This window comes from Colossoma macropomum, unplaced genomic scaffold (assembly GCF_904425465.1).
Source record: "Colossoma macropomum unplaced genomic scaffold, Colossoma_macropomum, whole genome shotgun sequence".
Taxonomy (NCBI): Eukaryota; Metazoa; Chordata; class Actinopteri; order Characiformes; family Serrasalmidae; genus Colossoma; species Colossoma macropomum.
The window spans coordinates 21,269,321-21,292,375 of NW_023494799.1; the positions used below are offsets into that span (position 1 = coordinate 21,269,321).

The 23,055-nt window shown below is 38.6% G+C and overlaps 1 protein-coding gene across 2 annotated transcripts in view; it reads right to left on the reverse strand.

The window, feature by feature from the left end:
* The window catches only part of lrp4 (low density lipoprotein receptor-related protein 4), a 159,304-nt gene that overhangs the window by 10,977 nt on the left and 125,272 nt on the right, over positions 1 to 23,055 (reverse strand). For both annotated transcript variants that reach the window (XM_036586299.1, XM_036586298.1), the window contains exons 15-31: positions 21,394 to 21,570; positions 20,393 to 20,518; positions 19,185 to 19,393; positions 18,342 to 18,423; positions 17,597 to 17,702; positions 17,065 to 17,266; positions 15,934 to 16,123; positions 13,660 to 13,791; positions 12,054 to 12,194; positions 10,957 to 11,043; positions 9,937 to 10,108; positions 9,368 to 9,530; positions 8,394 to 8,619; positions 6,833 to 7,136; positions 4,984 to 5,202; positions 2,013 to 2,147; positions 955 to 1,063 (exon numbers count right to left, since the gene is read on the reverse strand). In XM_036586299.1, the coding sequence (XP_036442192.1) occupies positions 955 to 1,063; positions 2,013 to 2,147; positions 4,984 to 5,202; positions 6,833 to 7,136; positions 8,394 to 8,619; positions 9,368 to 9,530; positions 9,937 to 10,108; positions 10,957 to 11,043; positions 12,054 to 12,194; positions 13,660 to 13,791; positions 15,934 to 16,123; positions 17,065 to 17,266; positions 17,597 to 17,702; positions 18,342 to 18,423; positions 19,185 to 19,393; positions 20,393 to 20,518; positions 21,394 to 21,570 (2,780 nt within the window). The remainder of the gene's footprint in view (positions 1 to 954; positions 1,064 to 2,012; positions 2,148 to 4,983; positions 5,203 to 6,832; positions 7,137 to 8,393; positions 8,620 to 9,367; positions 9,531 to 9,936; positions 10,109 to 10,956; positions 11,044 to 12,053; positions 12,195 to 13,659; positions 13,792 to 15,933; positions 16,124 to 17,064; positions 17,267 to 17,596; positions 17,703 to 18,341; positions 18,424 to 19,184; positions 19,394 to 20,392; positions 20,519 to 21,393; positions 21,571 to 23,055) is intronic.

The following is a 23,055-nucleotide window of genomic DNA, read 5'->3' on the forward strand; positions in this document are numbered from 1 at the left end:
TTGGTTACTGTGGTTAATGCAAATGCACTTGGTTTTCATAATAATTAACTCAAAATGGTCTTTTTTTTTTTACAGCTTAATGTTCAAAGATGGACTATATGTATGTATATATGGACTAGACAAATGGCTGCTGTCGGAACAAAACCTTGTATCTCCATTTTTATCCCTTTTCAGTTTTTGAAATAATTAAAAAAAATGCCGGCTGCTCTTTACACTATGTGTAAATTTCATGATGAATGGACCAAAAGAAATGACCGAAAATAACATGGAAAACGTCTGGTTCCATTGACTTACATTAAAGTAAAGAATGTTTTTCCTTCTCCTGTAAAGTTACCATTTTGGAGATACAAGGTTTTGTTCTGACAGCAGCGATATGTTTACATACTACATCAAACTCTTGTTCCAAAAAAGTGATCATATGAAAAAATATAATATTTTCCATGATATGGGCCCTTTAACTATAACATTTGAACAAATCTATGAACTGGTAGACTTTTAATATTTTACAAACTGCATTTTAAGATATTTTTTTAATTTATTTATTTATTTATATAATAATAAATAAATAAATTATTAATGGATGTGGGCTTTACACATGCACGAAATATCAATCTATATTATGAGCAATACCACCAAAATGTATTTTTCTTAATACATCAGCTGTTATTCTTTTCAAAAACTCACAGACATCCAGCATGAAGAGGCATCAATATTGATGCCTAATTCTGCCTAATGTAGCTTGTAGTGTGGCTAACTGCATTCTCTGAGGGGAGCTCTCATGTAGCCAAGCTAATTTTTAAATGGAGTGACTAAGCTCAGTTCGCTGCATTTTTTAAGCTGAAGCTCGTCCAACACTGGGAGTGACAGAGTGAGCAGAGGAATGAGTGACAGTGATCGAGAGAGTGAGTGAGTGAGTGAGAGGGAAGGATCCAGGCCAGCGGATGAGTTCAGTACCTGTGTGAGAGCGAAAGGATGCGAAACATGGCTGACGAGGATTTGGCGTAGTTTGCCATTCAGGTCAGAACTCTCTATACGATCCAGATGTGCGTCCACCCAGAATATCCTACACATGCACAAACATTAAGAAAGACGTCAGGACTGAGAGCAGAAATTGTTAAATTATCATGTGCATATATGTCAAAATGGGAAACAAGTTAAAAGTAACTTTAGTTCATGATCTCTGGATACTGCTTAAATCCGTTAACTGTAATATTTGTACAGTTGACATTAACATTAGAGTTAACATTAAAGTTTTAAAAATGCTAACACAATGGTGACCGATGTTGGACTGAGTCTCTCTGAGCCCAGAGCATACTTTATTATCTTCAGGCTATGATCTTGTACACAGTGCAAGATAGCTGGCCCTGTCTGTGGGTGACTAAATGAACCACCAGTATTAAAGGATTATCAGCTGGGTCTTATTATAAAAGTGAGGCTAGATCAGGGGTTCTCAACCTTTACCACCTCAAGATCCACCTATTTATCACTACAGAGCATAAAGACCCACAAGGAAAAAAAAATCTTGTTTGTTTAAAATGCGTTTTTGGATATCATTTTTATTGTGTATCTTTATGCATAAAATGTAAACAGATCAGCCAAATATAAGCTTTTTTTTATACCTGAAATCAGGTGGAATTGTGTCAAATTAAGCAGACTGTATTCTGTTTTTAGAGGCAAGGGGCAAAAAAAATAGATGAAGCTGCTTTGCGCGCCACTGTTGCATGGTTTATCTTAGAACTGTTTAATAGAGATCGAAAAAATTATCAGCTACGTATCGGTATCGGCTGATTTTTCTCTAACTTAGCTGATTCTGAGAACTGATCAGTGACGTAAAACGTGAGCCATAATTACATACATACAGACATAAATAAATATGTACAAACCTTTTGACTTTAGACTAGGGGACTACAACTGAAAAGTACTGTCCCGAAGACCACCAGAAAGCTACCCAGAGTTTGCATTTTTATGAAAGGCTGTATAACCTTTAATGCTGTTTTATGCTCATTTCTTACCTGCGTGTGTCATAGTCAAGCGTGAGACCGTTGGGCCAGCCCAGGTCCGTGTTGATCAGAACCTTCCGGTCAGAACCATCCAGGTGGGCTCGCTCGATCTTAGCAATGTGCCCCCAGTCTGTCCAGAACAGGAACCTACAGAAAGAACCAAAGAGACAACTTATAGAGCTGTACAGTGCTGAGTGTATATGAGTAGCAGTGAGGGTCATTCTGCTCTGTAACGGTAAAACTGCACTATACTGCTCCTTTATTTAAATTATTACACTCAGGCACACCTTCTGACCCACATATGACAAAAATTTCTATCATAACTTTAATTCTGCCTCAGGCACAAAGTTTTTATTATTTTCCTTTGGAGTTTGTTTCTCAGCCTACCTGTTTTAAAGGCCTATATCACAGAAAACCAAATTTTCTTGACTTTTTTTTTAAACAAGTGTTGTATGTAGTATGTAAGTATTGTTAAAAGAGTCCAAATGTACCAGTCTGTACAGTCTATTTATGGAAACTTTGTGTCAAAAACGTTCGATCTGAATTCACTGACTTTGTAATGTTAGAGAGGTTGGAAAACAGTCATGTACAAATGAATTATGACTGACACAAATATCATAATTGCAATTTAAATACAGAAAAAAATATATGATATAGGCTTTTCAATCTTTAAGCAAAGCACATTGTAAACCTTTTACTTTTATTATCATCAAGGTCTAAAAAATAAGCAGAAATCAAAGCTAAATCCACGGAAAACTATAGGTGAAGATGGGCTGGACCCTTACTTCCTGCGTCTAGCAGCCCCAGTTATTTTAGAATACATAACATATATTTTTAATCTCTCTCTTTTATCATGCAGAATTTCCAGGATCTGGAAAATAGCTCATGTAACTCCACTGCATAAAGGAGGTGAGGTAGCAGATGTAAATAACTACAGACCAATCTCAAAATTGTCCTGTTTCGCTAAAATTTTAGAACTTCTAATAAATAGTCAGCTTAAATCATTTCTACACGAAAATTCTGTCTTGTTTAACTATCAGTCTGGCTTTAGAGAAAGACACAGCACGATCTCCGCTACCACACTGGTTTTAAATGATCTCTATATGGCCATAGACAGGAAAAAGCACTGTGCTGCCATTTTTATTGATTTATCAAAAGCATTTGATACAGTTGATCACACTCTTCTTTCAAGGAACTTACAAAAGATTGGCTTTGATACAAATGCATGAAAATGGACCCAAAATTACCTTTCAGACAGACAACAATGTGTAGCACTGAGTAATTACAAATCAGATTTCTTGAGTATATCCAAAGGAGTACCACGAGGTTCAATTTTGGGCCCAGTTCTATTCAATATATATGTTAATGAACTTGCTGCCTCTGCCTCAGACTGCAAAGTAGTACACCTGTATGCAGATGACACGGTTTTATACTGTTCAGCTGACTCTGTTGATGCTGCAATAAGAAAACTGCAATGCTCATTTAATGCTCTACAGGTTGCTTTGCATAAACACAAACTAGTTTTAAATGCTAAGAAAACTAAGTTCATGCTATTTTCCAGATCTACTAATACTGATTTTAATCGAGAGAGTCACAGAGTATAAATACCTTGGCATATGGCTGGATGATAAACTCACTTTTAAACCCCACATTAATAAATTGGTTAGCAAATGTAGGCAGAAGCTCGGTTTTCTATATAGAAATAAATCCTGTTTTCCCGTGTAATTTACAAACATGCATCTGCCAGCTCCCCCCAACCACTGGACTCAGTCTATCACTCTGCACTGAGGTTCATCACTGGAGACCCTTATAACACTCATCACTGCAGACAGTTTGAAAAGTTGGTTGGCCCTCACTAGCTACACGGCGGGAAACACACTGGTTTATTTTTATTTATAAAACACTCTCCGGCCATTTGCCAGAATATATTACTTCAATGATATCTGTAAATAATGGTATTTATCAGACTCGTTCCAGTGGCTGGATCACATGCCAGGTACCAAGGGTTTTTACTGAACTGGGAAAATCTGCTTTTAGTTACAGAGCACCAGCGAGCTGGAACTTACTACAGGAAACACTAAAGCTCAGCTCGCTGGCATCACTTGGTCATTTTAAACTTCTACTGTTTTACCTGATTTTTTACCAGTTTTATCTTATTTTCATTATTTTATTATTTATTTGTTATTTTATCCATTATTATTAATATTCTTATTCTTATTTTAATTATTTTATTATTATCTGTCATTTTAATAAATTTGTTTATTAGTAATTTTTTAATCTTATCTTCCTCTTGTTTTATTTTGATTTGATTTGATTTTATTAACCTTTACATTTTATGTATGTTTTAATTACTGTTTTATTATTTTTTATTATATTTTTATTATTAATGTTTCACTTTTTATACTTACCTGATCTGAGTCTTCATTTATTAAATTTACTTTTATTATTTGATATGTTCTTACACATTATCAATCCCTTGCTCTGTATTAACACGGCAACATTGTAAATGAGGGGCACCCTCAGTGTTCTCCGAGATTAAATAAAGGTTGACTGATTGATTGATTGATTGAAATAATAATAAATAAACAATAAATAAAGTTAAAAAAAAAAAAACACAATTAAAAATTAATTTGAGGTCTGTTACCTAAACACACATACATACATCTGTCTTGCTATACTTGTGAGGACTTCTATTCTGCTGAATGTTGTATTACTGTACCAAGTAATACTACGCCTAAACCTAACCCTGACCTTAACCTCAGTATTCAAAAAACAATTTCTGTTCTTTTAGTTTTTTTCCAAAAATGTAATTTGTGGTGTAAACAGCACATGCTTAAGTGAGGACCAGCAAAATGTCCTCACTTGAGCAAAAATGTCATGTTGTCCCATCACTATGAGGACACACAAGTATAGCATGACAAGAACATGCACACACACACACACACACACACACACACACACACACACACACACACTCCCTGACCCTTTGCTGGGGAACACAGCGATGGCCCGCGGCTCGTCCAGGCTGTTGTTGACCAGAACCTTCCGTGCTGACCCGTCCAGTCGTGAAACCTCTATAGTGTTCCGGCCCGTATCGGTCCAGTACATGTTCCGTGCCACCCAGTCCACTGCTAAACCGTCTGTGGTCTTCAGACCCTGACTGACCACCGTCTCCATCCTGCTGCCGTCCAGATTTACTCTCCTACAATTAAAAACACACATTACGCTCTTTTTCTCTCAGGCTGGTTTAAACACCTGAAAGGTTTGAGTGCTGACATCACAACAGGGGAGAGAAAATGGGCGTGGCCAATGCAGCACTGTGACTAATGTTGGCATAAATATTTAAACGTGCGTTACTGTTTATCTGATTGCGCTTTAATATGGTCAAGGAAAACTGAATGATTTGCACCAAAAAAACATTTGAAGAGTTAGTCCCCAAACATTTGATGGGCAGCATACGTTCTCCAATGAATATATGAGGACAGAAACAGCACAACACATTCTGTCTAAAAGAGCTGGCAGAATGTGTGCAGAACAGAAGCATTTGCTTGTTTAGCTTGTGTTCAATGAGCTGCATGCAAAACTAAACAAATCTTGAGCTTTTGCTTCCAGATTCTGTCACGGCTGGCGATCAAACAAGCACAAATGTCTTGGGGAACAAATGCATTAACTTTACTGGTTGGTCTGAGCGCCTGGACTGTTTATAAAGAGACAAAACTGTCCAATTTCTCACTTTCTGACAAAATCTGGCAACTTAAACGGCATAAAAGCCACATTAAAGCAGCACGGCTGCAGCAACACATGCTGTTTAATGCCACACACTTTTAAACTAGCTTGCTTTATGTAACTTAGATCTTTAAGGTATTTTCAAGGTTTCTTGCAGTTTAATCATGAAGATAATTTACCACTCAGTTCAAGCCAAATAAATCAAATTTCACCCCTTACCAAAGATGGTCAATCAGCCAAGACAATGTCTGCCCAAAGTTTGCTGTAGTTTTAGCACGGGAACTATGAGGTAGCTAACAAGTATGCTTATTGGCATGATTAGCAATTAGCATGGTGCTAACTGCATGCCTTAACAGTCAACTCAAAGAGTGAGATGTTCAGTATCTCTAATAGACTTGATTATGTGGTTTCTGACACTGTATGACTCACTGTTATCTATAAACATCAACTAAAGTACATTAACATAGCTAAAAACAGTAGCTGAAGCTAGAACTGGCATCGCTTTTTTCACAGATAACAGCATGTCATACACTCTTGAAAAATATCATCGTAACAGCACCATCCTTTTTGGTGTTACATAGAACCATTTTCTAAAAATGTTCTACATAGAACCATCCACAACAATCTGAAGAACCAAAAGCAGCCTTCATTATTGTGGTAAATAAAAATACTGAAATACTAATAGCTACTTACATGCACATCAACTGTATTATTAGATAAATATAGAACCATATACAACACATTTTCCATCAATCCGAAGAACCATTTCACCATGAAAAGAATGCTTTAAGCATGAAATGGACTAAACAGAACGATTCCCTTTACCAAAGTTCTTTTATAAGAGTGTACAGTGTCAAAAACGACATTAGCACAGCAAGTCTATTAAGAGATTACTGAACAGCTCCACACAGCTTGAGGCGAAGATTTAAGCATGCAGGTAGCACCAAAACCACTGTATGTATGAAAGGCCAGCGCGTTCAAGCTGTAGCCCTCATGCTGCCACATCACTCACGCCATACAAAAGGCAGCACGTTTGAATCAGGCCTAAGTTGTGAAATGTTTTCACTGCAGCACCATCTCTAACAGCAGCCTAGTTGTTTACGTACCTGATGACATCCAGAGAGACATCGGTGTAGTAGAGCTTCCCCTCCACGCTGTCGTAGTCTAGAGAGATGACATTGTGCAGCTCGGGGACGGGGACGTGTACGTCCGTGTGGTCGGGGGTGTCCAGGGAAATGCGCCGGACACTGACGCGGTTCGAGAAGAGCAGGTATGTCTCAGGCATTTCCTCACACGAGCGGCCGTCACTCTTCAGCAGGATTCCCGTAGGGCAGGCGCACGACGTCCCGTTCGGCCGCGGCAGGCACAGGTGAGAACAGCCGCCGTTTCTCCGCCCACATCTGTTAAAGCCTGCAGAGGCGGAGCACAGGTGAAGAGGAGGATGAGTAAAGAACAGGAAGAGCACGGAGTCTGTGCAATTAGCGTTTGTTTACAGTTACCAGGATATCGGTTTCTGCAAAAGTGATACAGTAGAAGTCTGCAATGTGCAAATGAGCCCTCTAAGCAATCACAGAGTGCTGTGAGCATCCTGACCAATTACAGCTCTAGTGAGTGTTTTGATGAATAAAGGTAACCACAAAATCTAAAAAAAGGTAAATATTGCAGACTATGTGACATCAAGCATTCAGTATTGTTTGAATATACTGTAAGTTATGCTCAATATTGTGCAACCCTAAACAACATTTTATTAGACCATGATTAGGGCTACAAGATTAATCTGATATTTTTTTCAACTAAGTCTAAAAAAATACTTCAAACATGAAGGCTATTCTTACAGTGTTTCACTCCTACTGTCACAACAAACATGCATCACCATAAGGACCTTAAATAGTTAAATATATATAGTATTTGTGTGTTTTGTATGGCTGTACAGACAAAGCTTTTCAGGGAATACTGATTATTTATCTAACAAGGCAGTTTTTGTGCATGGAAGGAGCTATTAGCATTTCAAAATTTTTATTTTGCACAATAGGGAATGATGCTTTTGTCATTTTTGTTGGCTTTTTGCTTAAATGAGAGGTTAATTAGATTTCTGTTCAGTTACATAAATATCAGAGTCTGTACTTGCTGTAGTGTTAGAAATACATTATTCTAATTATAATTATAATATTTAATCATAACTGATGAACAATTCTGACCCTCCAAGTTCAAAATATTATTGTCCAAATAAATAAATCAATAAAGAAATAAGCAAGCTTGTGTTTTTACAGTCTATATTCCATTAATACATAAATATCTATTCCAGTTGCATTTGCATAAATCAGTGTACTTTCTGAAGTTTCTGAATCAAATTGAAACTAATCATGGTGAAACACTGAATCATTTCTTAAAGAATCATAATCAGAGTGAATCACTGTGAGGTGACAGATTTACACCCCAGGTAAAATGCTGAGAGTGAGTGTCCGAAGAGCATGTATGCTAACAGAACACCAGAGGGCAGAAATGACATAAAACTCAGTGCCAACGTCAGTCAACTTCATAGAAACACGGAAACTCAGTGAGTGTGTTTACATGCACTTAATAGTTCGATTGTTATCAGAATTACTCAGTTATCAGGTTATTACATGCATGTAAACACACTCATTGTGCAGATTTACCACATCTTACCAAGCGGCCTCTCCCGGTCCACAGCCTCGATGTCCATGAGTCCAGGCAAGTTGGAGCGGATGGTGATGATGTTGGTGCCGGTGGTTTTGTCTGCTCTCTGGATGCTGCGGCTCTGCCAGTCCGTCCAGTAGATGTGCGGGCCGAGCAGCGTGAGGCCGTATGGGTGCTGCACTGGAGACACCAGCGTCCTCCGGTTCAAACCGTTCAAGTCAGACGCCTCGATCCGCTAAGCAAGGGAACAAACAAAACATAAAGCATAAACATAGAAAACCACATATTCGGTACAATGTTGCTTCCACAATCCCCAGGAGTCCAGTACAGCTCATCACTCACATGTCCACTACTGAGGAGATTATCAGTTTGATTGTCTCCAATCAACTGATCACACTGATTTATCAGTCTACTCAGGCTTTAGCAGAGCTCAGTAACACTGAGATTAATAACTGATCATCACAGTGATTTATCAGTCTACTCAGGCTTTAGCAGAGCTCAGTAACACTGAGATTAATAACTGATCACATTGATTTATTAGTCTGCTCAGGCTTTAGCAGAGCTCATGCAGAGACGTGGCTAAAATGAGGCTCCATCTACAGACTAAAACTTTGTGTTTTGGTAGTGATATGCACATTTTTTGAATAGTTCTAAGATTATAAGTTTTTTTTATTTAAAAATTAAATTCATCTTAAATCTAAATCTTTCAAAAAAACAAATTAAACAAAATCAAATCAAAAAGATCTTTTAAAGCTTGACAATGGCAGAACCCTTTCTGGAACTATACTGAACATAAATAGAACCATTGCCTTTACTAAAGAACCCTTGAAGAACCATCTTTTTTAAGAATTTAATATGCAATTAGATTTTGAGTAATCCTCATTTATTTTTAACTCACACACAATAAATTAACAGCACATAGAAATACACAGTACTATTAATATGCATGACTAGCGAGTCGTTTTAACCCCCAGTAAACTGACCTCGGTGTGAGCGTCTGCCCAGAGCAGCTGCGAGCCAGCCTTGTCTACGGCCAGGCCGTTTGGCCAGCCCAGATTATTACTGATCAGAACTACACGGTCTGATCCGTCCATTCCAGCTCTCTCTAGCTTTGCATGCTCACCCCAATCTGTCCAGTACATGTACCTAAAACACAACAGAAATGGGATTTAGCATGCATGTACACAGCAGAGCTTGGAGAATACAGGGATGTGACTTAAAGTGATAGTTCAGCGATCAATCAAGGCACATTATTACACGGGTGTCTTAAATTTGCTTCTGTAGAGCTACGAGGCTAATGGAGCTAACAAGTCATAGAAGCTTAGCACATGCTAATCATCTTAAACTCACCTAAAACTGGGTGAAGTTGTTCAGTATCTCTAATAGTCCTGATTTTGTTCATTACTTGTTAGCTACATTAGCCTTGTAGCTCCAGTGCTAAAACTAAAAAAGCAAACTTCAGACACCAAACATCTTGGCTCTAAGTGAGAAACTGTGGAAATTAATTTGTTCCCTCAAACTATCGCTTTAAAGCCAAAAAATGGTGCTTTACCCCATTTCGTGGTATAGGGCGATGGCACGCGGGCTGTCCAGGTTCCGCCAAACTAGAACTTTCCGCATGGAACCGTTCAGGTTGGCCACCTCGATGCGGTTGGTTCCGGTGTCCGTCCAGTAGATTTTCCTGCCCACAGAGTCTACAGCGAGGCCATCAGTGGTCATCAGGCCTAAACAGGAGGTGTGAACATAAGAGTTTTATACTGACTACATAATATGCACAAAACTGCCACAATGCAGACTGCACTTCCTCTACTTGCAGTAACTGCATTTACTATTGACAAGGGCTAATATGGATCATCACACTGGTGAACTGGTTCAAGGTCAGAGTTCAAAACACATTTTGGGACTTTAGACTAAAATCATTTTGCTCTGAGTGACTTTATATGTTAATTATGATTATTTTATTATAACAAACGATTGAACGTTACATTTCGTCTCTACCAAAACAATCATAGCACTACCCAAACTTTACCAAATGTTTCAGTAGTGACTGTTTCGGGAGTAACAATTTTAGCTCATGTTGAACTCATAAACGCAGCCAGTACATGACGAGCAAACTCAGCTTTGAACAGCTGTACACACAGACAATGATCATATTCTTCATTCAACATAAAAAAGCACTTAACTGCAGTCTTAATGTTCCACACTGATTTTCAGAATTTGGGACACATTTACTTCAAAACAATGGGATCTAATTGCTCACTATGTGGCCATAAGGGACAGGGATGCAGCCTCACTTCCTGCTCTAAAATGCAGGGGCGTGGCTAAAACAAAACCCACTCACAGACTGAAACTGTGTTTCTGTAGTGACATGAGCATTTTTTGAATGAAGTTTTTTTTTTTTAATTCATGATCATTCTACACTTTTAGTTTTATTTTCCCAAATGTAAATTTAGGAATTAGGGTTTGAGATTGACACCTCCCAATAGAAAGCACCCTATAAATCATGATTTTGTATATATTTTGTTCTATTTATTATTAGTACAGCTTCTGAGATGCTTGCTACTCTCCATACCTGAAGAGATGATGTCCTCTTGGCCGGAGCCGTTTATATTAGCCCTGCTGATCTTCTTCAGTGTGCTGTCTGACCAGTACACTTTACCTAAGAAAAGAGAGCAGGATGGGGGTCTGTCAATGCATGTAATGCAAGTGTGGGCACTAGGGGGCAATGTTGCATTTACCAAACCAGAATATACACAAAATGTGCAAGAAACCCAAAAAAAGGTTTTCAGTGTGGGGAAAAGTTTCACACTGCATGGAAGAAGAAAGAGAACAGATAGAAGACATAAAATAACAGATGTGATAAATAATTTGTTTAGTTCTTGTCCCTCCTCACTGCTCAACCAATCCAGGTTTGCATGACGGACAGCAGTTTGGTAGATTTTGGGGGTGTTGTACACTGATGCACTGGGGGCTCATAAACCCCCTCCCTGCATCTCTACACAAATATATTTACATGCATCTTTGCTGAAACATACACCTCCTTGTTTCTACACTCATTGTCCATTTTATCAGCTCCACTGACCATATAGTTTCACTTTGTAATTCTACAGTCCAGCAGCGACAATGAGGTGTTTAAAACTCCAGCAGCACTGCTGTGTTTGATCCACTCACACTAGCGCAGCACACATTAACACACCACCACCATGTCAGTGTTACTGCAGTGCTGAGAATGACCCACCACCCAAATAATAGCTGCTCTGTGGGGGTCCTGTGGGGGTCCTGACCATTGAAGAACAGGGTAACAAAGTATGCAGAGAAACAGATGGACTACAGTGTGTAACTGTAGAACTACAAAGAGCTCCTATATGGTCAGTGGAACGTGAGTGCAGATACAAGCAGATGTTCCTGATAAAGCTCACAGTGAGGGTAACATTTACTATTTTAAGCTTGCTTAGCCAAAAAAAGTCATGTGTTTGGTCTTTTTTGTTTCAGTTTCCGTCAGTTTCCTCAACGCTTACTCCTAAATATTTGATAAGCACTAAGCTCAATGCCAACATGTGAACACAGCAGTAGCATCACTAATAATTGTGAAGACTACATTATCAGCAAGATAACTTGAGCACATAAATGAGGCTGAGAGTAAATTAGTGTTTAAAAAAGCCCCCCTACCCTCTTTGGGATCCACTCCGATGGCGATGGTGTTCTTCATGGACCCGTTGACGGCCAGAACAACATCAGCGAAATAGGGAATATCCAGAGAGACCATCCTGATGTCTGTCCGCCGGGCGAAGATTAGGAAGCTGTTCATTCCTGTAAGGGGAAGAATAATTATTCTTCTACAAAAGAAAAACACACACCTAGCATGTATAAAGCAACAGTCAAATTTACACAGCCTTTACACACCCAACCTGCCCCCTCCCGGAACCCCAATGTCAAAACCCCTTCACCAGGGGTCGGCAATACGCGGTTCTGGAGCCTTATGTGGCTCTTTTGCTGCCCTGTTGCAGCTCCACAGAATTAGATTTTTAGGTAAAAATAAAATAATCCTCCTCTTCTTTCTGGTCCACTGAGATCTCAGAACACTTCTTGTTCAGACCACAGCTCCATTAGAACTCGGACCCCTTTCACAGCACTCATGGCGTGCACAGCGCTCGCCAAGTGGGCCACTGAGAATTGCGTTGCGTGCCCAGCTCGAGCCTTTAACACGGTATAATCACGCGAGCTCTCGCATCTGATCGCTTTAATAAGTCAGCGCTGCTGTCTGTCGCAGATCACGGACAGACTTTATCCTGAGTAGAACCGTATAAATGATCCTTGGTCTGTTTACCTGCTGAAGTGCTTAAGACTGTCGCTGTGTATACAGCGAGCATCGAGGTCTTCACCATAAAGCAAAGCTAAAGTGGACTGGGGCCGTTTTGTTTTCACAACGCACAAATTAATCGAACCAAAAATCGAATGTTGAGAAAGATTTTACAAGAAACTGTTCTACTTTTGTGGAAAAGTTTCCTGTCTGAGATGCGAGAAAAGCAGCTACAGCTGAACTAAAGCTTAAAGTGTGTTTTTGTTTATATTTTATAGCATATATAGGATATATCGGACATATATAGTACATTAGCACATACTGAGACATATTTACAGCCTAGCCAAAATGTACTCAGTCAAGACATGTTTGGTGTCTGAAGTTTGCTTCTTGAGTATTAGTTTTAAAAATAGATGGACTATACATTTCCATTACTTGTTAGCTACATCACCCTCATAGCTTCAAAACATTAAGCTCAAACAAAGACACTCGGACTGCTACCAGGGGGACAGAAGAGGGATTTAAGGGTCAGTGCCCATCATCAGCCCCAGATCATCCCTAAAACTTCACAGCCACCCTTAAAGGTGACCCCCCCAGCCTCTGGGGGCTGAGATTCAGATTTCAAAGACAATCCGGCTGCTTCAGAAAAAGAACCGAGGACAGAAATGTGGGTGAGACTGCTCAGGGTAACATACTGAACTGCTGCAGCTCGGCATGCAGTGTTGGGTTTCAGCTCAGTGCTGAAGGATCAGCGGCCGATCTGCAGCTTTATGAGGGTCCAACTGAGAGCGGGGTTGGGGGGAAAAGAGGTGGAGGAAAACGACAGCAGCCCTTGTTCATCAAACTTGTGCAAAAAACAGCTCTGTACGACAAAACAAGCAGTGATTTGAGCGTAACTGAGAAATCATAGCCCACATAGACCCCTGCAGTTATTGTTGTCCAGCATAGAAGATCTATTTTTATTACTAATCTTACCTGGGGTGCAGGTTTTTCCGTCCACCTGTAGGTTAATGCCGGTGGGACAGGCACAGCTAGAGCCTTTGGGTGCTGGAGCCAAAAGACAGAGATGACTACATCCTCCGTTATTCACCAAGCAGGGGGTCTGGACTGTATGGAGAAAGAAAAAGAGAGAGAGATTTTGAAAATGAACATTTTTAATATTACTAAAATCCACATTTATTTATGGCTATAACAATTAGACAAGATGTCATTTTATTGTTAATGTGTCATTTGCTTAAACATATACTCTATAATGTTTATATGATCCACACAGTCATTCTGACAGACTGTAATACACTACAGGAAGTATAGGGGGCGATATGACGTCTACTGTTTCATTTAAAAATGCTCTACAGTGTTCAAAAAGACTAAATAAAATCCATTAATCGAATAATGGTCGATAAATAAATTGTAGAAACAACTGTTAGTTACATTTAGGCCTCTGCTTCAGTTCAGTTCACATTCAATTCAACTTCGATTTCATGGCTAATATCTGTCTAACTGTATTAGGCTCCTTTCTGACCCACTGAGACTGAGGCAGGTGTAACATTAACACTTGGACAAAAGTCACAGACACTCTTCAGCTCTGCAGGGATTGGGCAATAATATGATCCCTAAGCGAGACTGCTACAAGCCTCAGGAGCTTTCTGCCACTGACTGCAGATCAGTTACAATCAACCTTAATCCCCAGTCCGTCTGAAAGGACACCTGACACCACAGAGAGCCGCATTCCTCCTGTCACGACCGCCACAAGGCAATGAAGTCACTGCTACACGTCTGAGCAGAAGGCTAAACACAGGTACATGATACCAACAGTGGCCAGTGGCAGTATCAGTGGGAAAAAACATTGCCCATCCTGCGAGGTCAGAAATATCTCTGCATACATCATTCATCGTCACTGTTACTGATGCACTAAACCAACTGTTTTTCTTCTTTTATATTTTTATTTCTTCCAAGTTCTCAGTCTTGGTAACCTTACCACTTGACTAACACTAGAACACATAATGTTTATATACAGATAACACATAACACACATAACACATAATATTATAACTAGAGCTGTTAAATAATTGACCGCGATTAATAACATTCATTTGTGTAGTTAATCATGATTAATTGCACGTCTATTACTTGCTCGTATTTGGCCTTAAAGAGAGTTCATATAATGTTAATATATTTACATAAAATATTATGTAAATATTATATTTTATATATTATAATATATATATTATAATGTCATGAGAGTTAAAATAATTAACTGCGATTAATCACATTCATTTGTGTAGTTAATCATGATTAATCACATTTATTTGCAGAGTTATTTATGATTACACACATTCTTTTGTGTAGTTAATTGTGATTAATTATATTTTTGTGTAGTTAATAGTGATTAAATCCATTCATTTGTGTAGTTAATTGCGATTAATCACATTCTTTTGTGTAATTAATTGCGATTAATTGCATGTGTCTTACTTGCTCAAATTTGGCCTTAAAGAGAGTTCATATGATGTTAATACATTAACATCTACTTAGAGCCGTTAAAATAGTTAACTGCAATTAATCACATTCTTTTGTGCAGCTAGTCTTGATAAATGACATTCTTTTGTATAGTTAGTCTCATTTGATTGCATGTGTCTTACTTGCTCGAATTTGGCCATAAAGAGATTTGTTTCCATTAAAAAGTGCATGGTGTTACAGCTATATGAGTGGACAAAACAAGCTTCATCAGATAATTCAATAATTCAGCAATACTATTTTCATTGTTTGAATGCAGAGTTGAAACTGAAACTGATGTGAAAGTCGGGCAAACATGAAAATAAGATGAATGCATTTTCCAATCTTCATCACCAACATCCGTGGAGAGGTTATAACTATGGAAGATTTGAAGGGTCAAACTAGCAAAATGCGTTAACAGTGTTAAAAAACTATAGTGTTAATAATTTAATCACGTTAACACATTATCTATATGAAATAACTGACAACAAGGAACTAGTATGCTTGAGATTTTTACCTTCTAAAACCAGCCTTAACAGTGTTTTCATGTGCAAAGTTTAGGTTGGAAACACCAGTGGCATTGCTAACACGCTTCACTGTGCTTGGAGGAGAACACTAATCTCTGGACTGCTGAAAACAAGTAGACCAATTCAACCATGGCATCACATAAAGGACAGAGACGATCCTGTTGCTCTATGGTATTTCATGCCGTGGCCATTTTGGCACACATTTTATTCAGAGTTACTCTGTGCTGACCTGTCGTTCTGTGGCGGTGGAACATGTGGATGTCCATCAGGTTCTCCAGGTTCTCCACCAGTGTAGAGCGGCCCAAACCGGTCAGTTTATCTGCGCTCTGGATGCTCTTGGACTGCCAGTCCGTCCAGTAGATCTTGTCTTCGTGCAGCGTCAGGCCAAACGGATGAGGCAACTGGCTACCAATCAAAACCTGCAGGAAGCAATTAAGGTTTAGTTCATAGTGAACGAGAAAGTAATTTGAACTAATTAAGACAAAAATGATAAACACAGACCCAGCGCTTCAATGAGTGATGAAATGAACACTAATCATGGATGAAAAATCTCTGTGTATATATATATATTTACATGTATTAACACTGATGCTGGATTTTAGCTCTGTAATCAGATTTCTCAGTGCATGTAAACTCTTACTCTGATTTCCTTCAGATTTCTCAGTCTGCGCATGTGCAAAAACAAACTGCAGTATCAGAAATAAGCAAGCAGCGCTGACGCGGGATGCAGCAAAACACTTTTGGAGCATTGCTGGAACCAAATACATGCTCAACAAAATGAAGGATTTAAATATTCTTCATCCTACATCTTACATTACGTTTACATCACGTCTTATTCTGGGAGTTTATTGGCCGGTTGTAAAGCAGAAATCTGGTTACTGCCTGACTCATGTAGACCCGGAGCCTCCCCATTTTCTATTTACCCAAGAGCATGAAAACACACTGAACCAGTAACTGACACAATCTGATTTTCTACAGTTATCAGATCATTTAGTGTAAACGCACTGAACCAGTTACTGACACAATCCGATTTTCTGCAGTTATCGGATTATTAAGCGCATGTAAACACGTTGATCAGATTACTGACAACAACTGATTTTCTGCAGTCAAAAATTTCAAAACACAAAGCAAAGTTGTTTATTACCTAAAGAAGCTGCATTGCTCAATGTTACTATATAATTTTTATGATTTTTTGCATGTGGCCTACACTGAGAAAAGACAGCAAGCCTAAACTGCACCTGTCTTTTGGGTTCATTCATATGTGTAATTTTTTTTTTTTTGGTGGAAAATACTGTTATAGTTCTTTTTAGACATGATCCAGCACCACATATACATGTTTTAGCATGTTCGAACGACTGACCTGTCTGTTGGAGCCATCAAAGCTGCCGAATTCAATGGTCTTCATGCCGGCGTCGGCCCAGTACAGTCTCTCGGTCTGATAGTCAATGGCCAGTCCATTAGGCCAGGTCAGGTTGGTGGAGATGATGACTATGCGGCTGGATGCGTCCATCCCTGCACGCTCAATCTTGGGGTTCGCTCCCCAGTCTGTCCAGTACATATACCTACAACAGGAACAGAACTGTTTAGTGAACTAAATTGGACTAAACATGTTTGATATCCTGAAAAATGACATTATTTAATACTTTATAATACTTTATAATACTTTTTGGTTACATTAATTTTATGTTCTCTGACACTAAATCATAAATCATTATAATTATTCTTGAAAATAAATAAGATTTATTATGTCAGAATAAGACTTTAGTTCTCTCCAGGATTCAAAATAGTATTCAGACTTAAAACAAGAGCATATAAAAATAATTATCAATACCTAAATATATCGAATGATGGTAAATAGAATTGCGATGTTGGGACATATCGCCCCACCCTACCCTCCGATGGGATCCACCACGATGTCCCGGGGACGATCTAGGTTCTCCCAGATAAGGACTGTGCGCATGCTGCCGTCAGCATTGGACACTTCGATGCGGTCAGTACCTGATGGAGATCAGAGAAGAGTGAAAATGATCATGAATTTTTGAAAATCAAGGTCAGACGTAGCCACGGCTCTGCTAATATCATGATTGATCATTGAACTGTGATTTTATTTTCCACAATTCTGCATCAACACTTTAGACTCTTGCATCGTTTTTTTATTTATTTCTGTATTTATACTCATCGTTTTAACAGTAGTTCAGATATTGTGGGTAAAGTATGTTTTTATCAATTATAGATGGCAGTAGCTTTGAAAAACCACCAAATCTTGTAAAGCTACTTCTACATGTTGCTTGTTGTTTGCTACATATTTGCCAATCAGCAGAAATATGAGCACTGAACATTGTAATCCAACTGTGATATCATAATGCATACTGATATATCAACTTAACCCTAGCAACCACCTGGGATACCACAACAATCACCTAGCAACACCAAAGCAATCACCTGGGATACTGGTTAGCAACATCCTACTAGCCACCTAACATTGACAACACCATAGAATATAACATAAAATAATACAGCAACTATTTGGCAGAATCCTAGCAATCACCTGGGAACTGCTTAAAAATAAATAAACAAATGAATATACAATTTTAATTATAAACTAGATAATAATATATAATTAAACATCATGATCACCTGCATCAGTCCAGTAAACTTTGTGTGTGACCCAGTCAATGGCCAGTCCAGCGGGGCTTTCCAAACTGGTGTCCACCACCACCTGCAGACACAGTTAAATATAAATACAGACCCCTGAAAGTAAAGAAATCTAGGAGCCAGGCAGCACTTCTACAGTCTGTACAGCAGGGAGCAGTGTTTTACAACTTTCTCTAAGCTAAGCGGTTCAGAACTAAATAGATAGATCACTTTATTAATCCCAGAGGGAAAGTCATCTATTACAGCAAAACAAGAGCAAAAGTATTACTTGAGATCGATGGAGAGTGTGTTGTACATGGTTCTATATAGCATATATACATATATAGATCCATATACACATTGTCCATCAATCCGAAGAACCATTTCACCATGCAGAGAACCGTTTAAGCATGCAAACGATTCTACACAGAACTCTAAATAGAATCATTCCCTTTAATAAAGAACTCCTGAAGCCTCTTTTTTAAGGTTGTGTATGAAGAAAAATTCTTTATACATCTTGGCAAATACAAAAAAGCAAATAAATAAAAAAATATCACACATAAACTAAATAAAACATAGAAATTAAATGTAATTTACTGAAATAGGTGGAGACACTGTGTGCAAAGTTCAGACCACTTTAGAGTTTGCAAGCAGGTGATATTTTATTTCGATCTGAATATGATGAAGTTATTGTGCTGTTTTATCCTTTGCATTTTTTATAAATGTATAAAAGCATAATGTATATAAAAGTATAACTGTAATTCATTCTGTGTTATTTAAACGGAAACATTGCAGCTAAATGGAGTAATAACTCCAGTCTCTCTCACTGGGTTCCAAATAACTGACCTCCTGTTTGGATCCATTCCACAGCGCACGGCTGATGGAGTCAGTGGTGACGTCGGTCCAGTAAATATGACCGTCTCTGGAGTCCCAGTCCAGTGCCACGGCGTTACGGACGTCCGCCAACGGAATGACGTCATCCGACATGTCCTCGGTGTCGAAGCTGATCCGACGGATGTCCGTCCTTCGGGCAAAAAGCAGGAACTTGTCAAGACCTGATCAAAGACCAAAGGTCTCCTGTCAGTGCTCCAGATTTAAACAGTGGGGGTTCATTACAACACAGACAAACACTCACGCATGCACTAATTACAACTAACAAAAAGATCATTCATAATTCATAATAAGTTATTACTTATTACTTAAAACCACCAATAAACTGTTAATGCCACCAATACAGTGAAGTAGAGTGAACACATTAATAAATCACGTCTCTGAAGCAGGGCTGGGCGATATGGTCAGAAATTTGTAAACGATACGTTCGCTCATCATTCAATAATTCATGATAATTATTTTTTGTGATACTAATTAGTGATATTTAATACATGCCTTCCTTACTGCTTAACTTTAAATTTTGACTATTACATCGTTGCTGTCCAAAGAAAAACTTCTATCTCCAAAACAATAACTTTATAGAAGGCAAAAATATTCTTAACTGATTTTGGATGTTGGATGTTTTTGATGTTCGAATGATGTAGAAAAAATTGTAAAAATTAACAAAAATGGAGATAGACTATATCAAACTCTGAATAAAATGCTTATTTATCCTGATGTAATATTAAAAAATAGCTAGCTACGTATGCAAATGTATTGCTGTGTGCAAAAAAGGCCTAAATCTTAAAAAAGCGGGAAATATTAACTTTAATGTACTATAACATAACAAGATTTTATTTCTTGCTATGTTATACACTTTGATATGACAGTGTCAATTTGAAGAACATTCTTGAAAAATAATTGTATATAATATACAAAAAACATATATGAAGACTAACTGTGCTGCTAGTTTTCTGCACAGCGCCACCTAGTTTACAGAATACTGCACTAAGGAATAGAACAGTGTAATGATTATTGAAAATATGTCAAATGTACATTGATATTTGTAAATACTTAATTTTGATTATTACTGTTATCGTTTAGTCGCCCAGACCTACTCTGACGATAAAAAAAAAGTAAAAAAAAAGCTATAAGAGTGATAAAAGTGTGAAAGCTGGACTCACTCAGAGCGCAGTTGTACTGGTCCACCTTTCTGAAGCCTGTAGGGCAGGCACAGGTAAAGGCTTTGTTGCTGGGGAGGCAGAGGTGACTACAGCCACCGTTATTCGTCCCACAGCGATTATGGCCACCTGGAGACGTGAACGGCAAAGGAAACACGAGAAAGAGGAGATTTTATAGCCAGTTAGGAATGAGCAAACGCTGATAATGTAATTTATTACATAAACATGTAACAGTAATACACTGTAACAGTTTATTTACATTTAAATCATTTTAAATATCGATTGAATGTACAGCAGAGAGACAATATCAGCTACAGAAAGAAGGAAAATGACAGCAGCTGACAGTCATTTAGCACTGTGTGTGTATTGTATGTGTGTACTGTGTGTGTTGTGCATGTGTATTCTGTGTGTATTGTGTATTGTGTGTTTGTATGTATTATAGTTATGCACTGTGTGTGTACTGTATGTGTGTTGTGCATGTGCATTCTGTGTGTGTGCTGTGTGTACTATGTGTGTATTTTGTGTGTTTTGTTTGTGTGTGCTGTGTATGTACTGTGTGTAGTCTGACTTGAGTCCAAGTCATATGACTCGAGTCCACACCACTGTGTGTACTGTGTGTGTGTGTGTACTGTGTGCTGACCTGCAGGCTGCATCTCAGGATGCAGTGTCTGTGTGCATGTGTGTTCTTGTATGGCTATACCTGAGAGGACCCCATGTCCTCACTATGATAGGACTCCATTAAATTTTTCAAGTGAGGACATTTTGTTGGTCCTCCCTTGAGCATGTGTTGTTTTCACCACAATTATTTGTACTTATTTTATTTGAAAACTAAAAGAGTAGAAAATTTGCCTTTTGGATACTGAGGTTAAAGTTAGGTTTAGGTGTAGGTGTAGTATTATTTAGCTACAGTAACATAAAAATCAATAGAAACCTATGGGCGTCCTCATACGTATAGCAAGACAAATGTGTTTGTGTGTGTGTGTGTGTGTATACTGTGTGCTGACCTGCAGGCTGTCTCTGAGGGTGCAGTGTGTGAATGTCCATTGGAAAGTGAAGTTTGTTGCGGATGATCTCCTGGTTTTTGCCCGTAAACTTGTTGGCGCTGTTGATGCTCTTGGTGTGCCAGTCAGTCCAGTACAGACTGTCCTCAAACACGGTGATCGCAAACGGGTGAGGAAGTCCTGTGGGGGAGGGAAGGAGTGTGGGAAAGAGGGTACAGAGGGAAAAGAGAGGGAGAAAGAAAAGAGAAAAGTGAACATATAGTAGACAGTCTTGGGAATACATTACAGTTATTTTAATATGCTTCACCACAGCTTGATGCGATCTATTAAAGGGCCCATATCCTTCATTTTTTGTTTTTTCTTCCCTTGAGGCGCACTTACAACATTTATGTGCTCTAATGTACCAAACAGTCATAATTCATCATTACATGATCATTTTCTAACCTCTCTTTAGCCATTAGAACTAAACAGGCAGTTTGTCATCACTGTGCCTTATTTACATATATGTAAATGAGCACTGCTCTGATTGGCTGTCCTGTTGGGTCTCATTCAAAAAAGCACTGGGAGCTGAAACATTCCTTAGTGCTATAGTTCAACATGCATGGGCGGGGCTAACCTACACTTCTTTCTCCTTTTCCTCACTCCTTCTCTCCACCCCTGCCCCCTCCAGGTGTGTGTAAAGTTGCTGTTTTCTGATCTTATCAGGAAGGAACGTGACGCATGGCTGGACTTGAGCTCTAACAGCCGTCTCTCTCTCTCTCTCTCTCTCTTTTTCTTATCTCCTTTTTTCTTTTCCTTTCTTTTAGTTCTGCTGGTGCACCTTTAACTCTTATCGCCGCTATCTCTCTTATGTTTTTGCTTTAGCTGGAATTCTTCCGTGTATGCAAGCATTGAAAAAAATGCCTTTTTTCTATCAACAGCTGTAAGCACAGCTGCGGGAAGTATGCATGTTGTACCTGCCCACAGGTGTTGTACCTGCCCACCCACCAGACAACCACACACACACACACACACACACACACACAGAGATATGCCTCAGCATTCTTCTAATAGCTGTCAAATGTGTCTGCTTAGAACAGCAATAAATGGACAAAAGTATGTCACAGGCTAAAAACAGCACACTTATCTACGCTAAATCTGAATTCAGTCTGGCCTTTAGCTCATGTTTATAGATTACAGTGAGTCTTAAAATGCCAGAAACCACATAATCAAGACTATTAGAGAAAGACTCTTTTATACCTGGTCACTTCATATAGTATCTGGATTGTATCCTGATAACATTTTAGCCTCATGCATTTACACTTCTTAGTCAAATGCATCTGTTTAGTCAGACTGAAATCCAATTCCTGTGTGGGATCATCAATGATCGATCAATCTGGGTGCAGCCTAACAGCATAAAGTAGTAGGACATGGGGCGGGGCTTATCCAATGGACACACTCACACTCAAATGACTGGAATTTGGTTCTGATGACCTTGTAAATCCTAAGGTTGTGATTTTTGCGGTTTACTTCGTTTTTTCCACTGAAAATGTTCTATTGGAGAACTTTTATCTACATGAGCCAAACAGAATCAGAGTTCAGCAGAATAAAAAAACTGCACAAAATACTAAAACAATACAATCTTGAATCAAAAATCATATCAAACCTGAAAATCCGTGTATCATT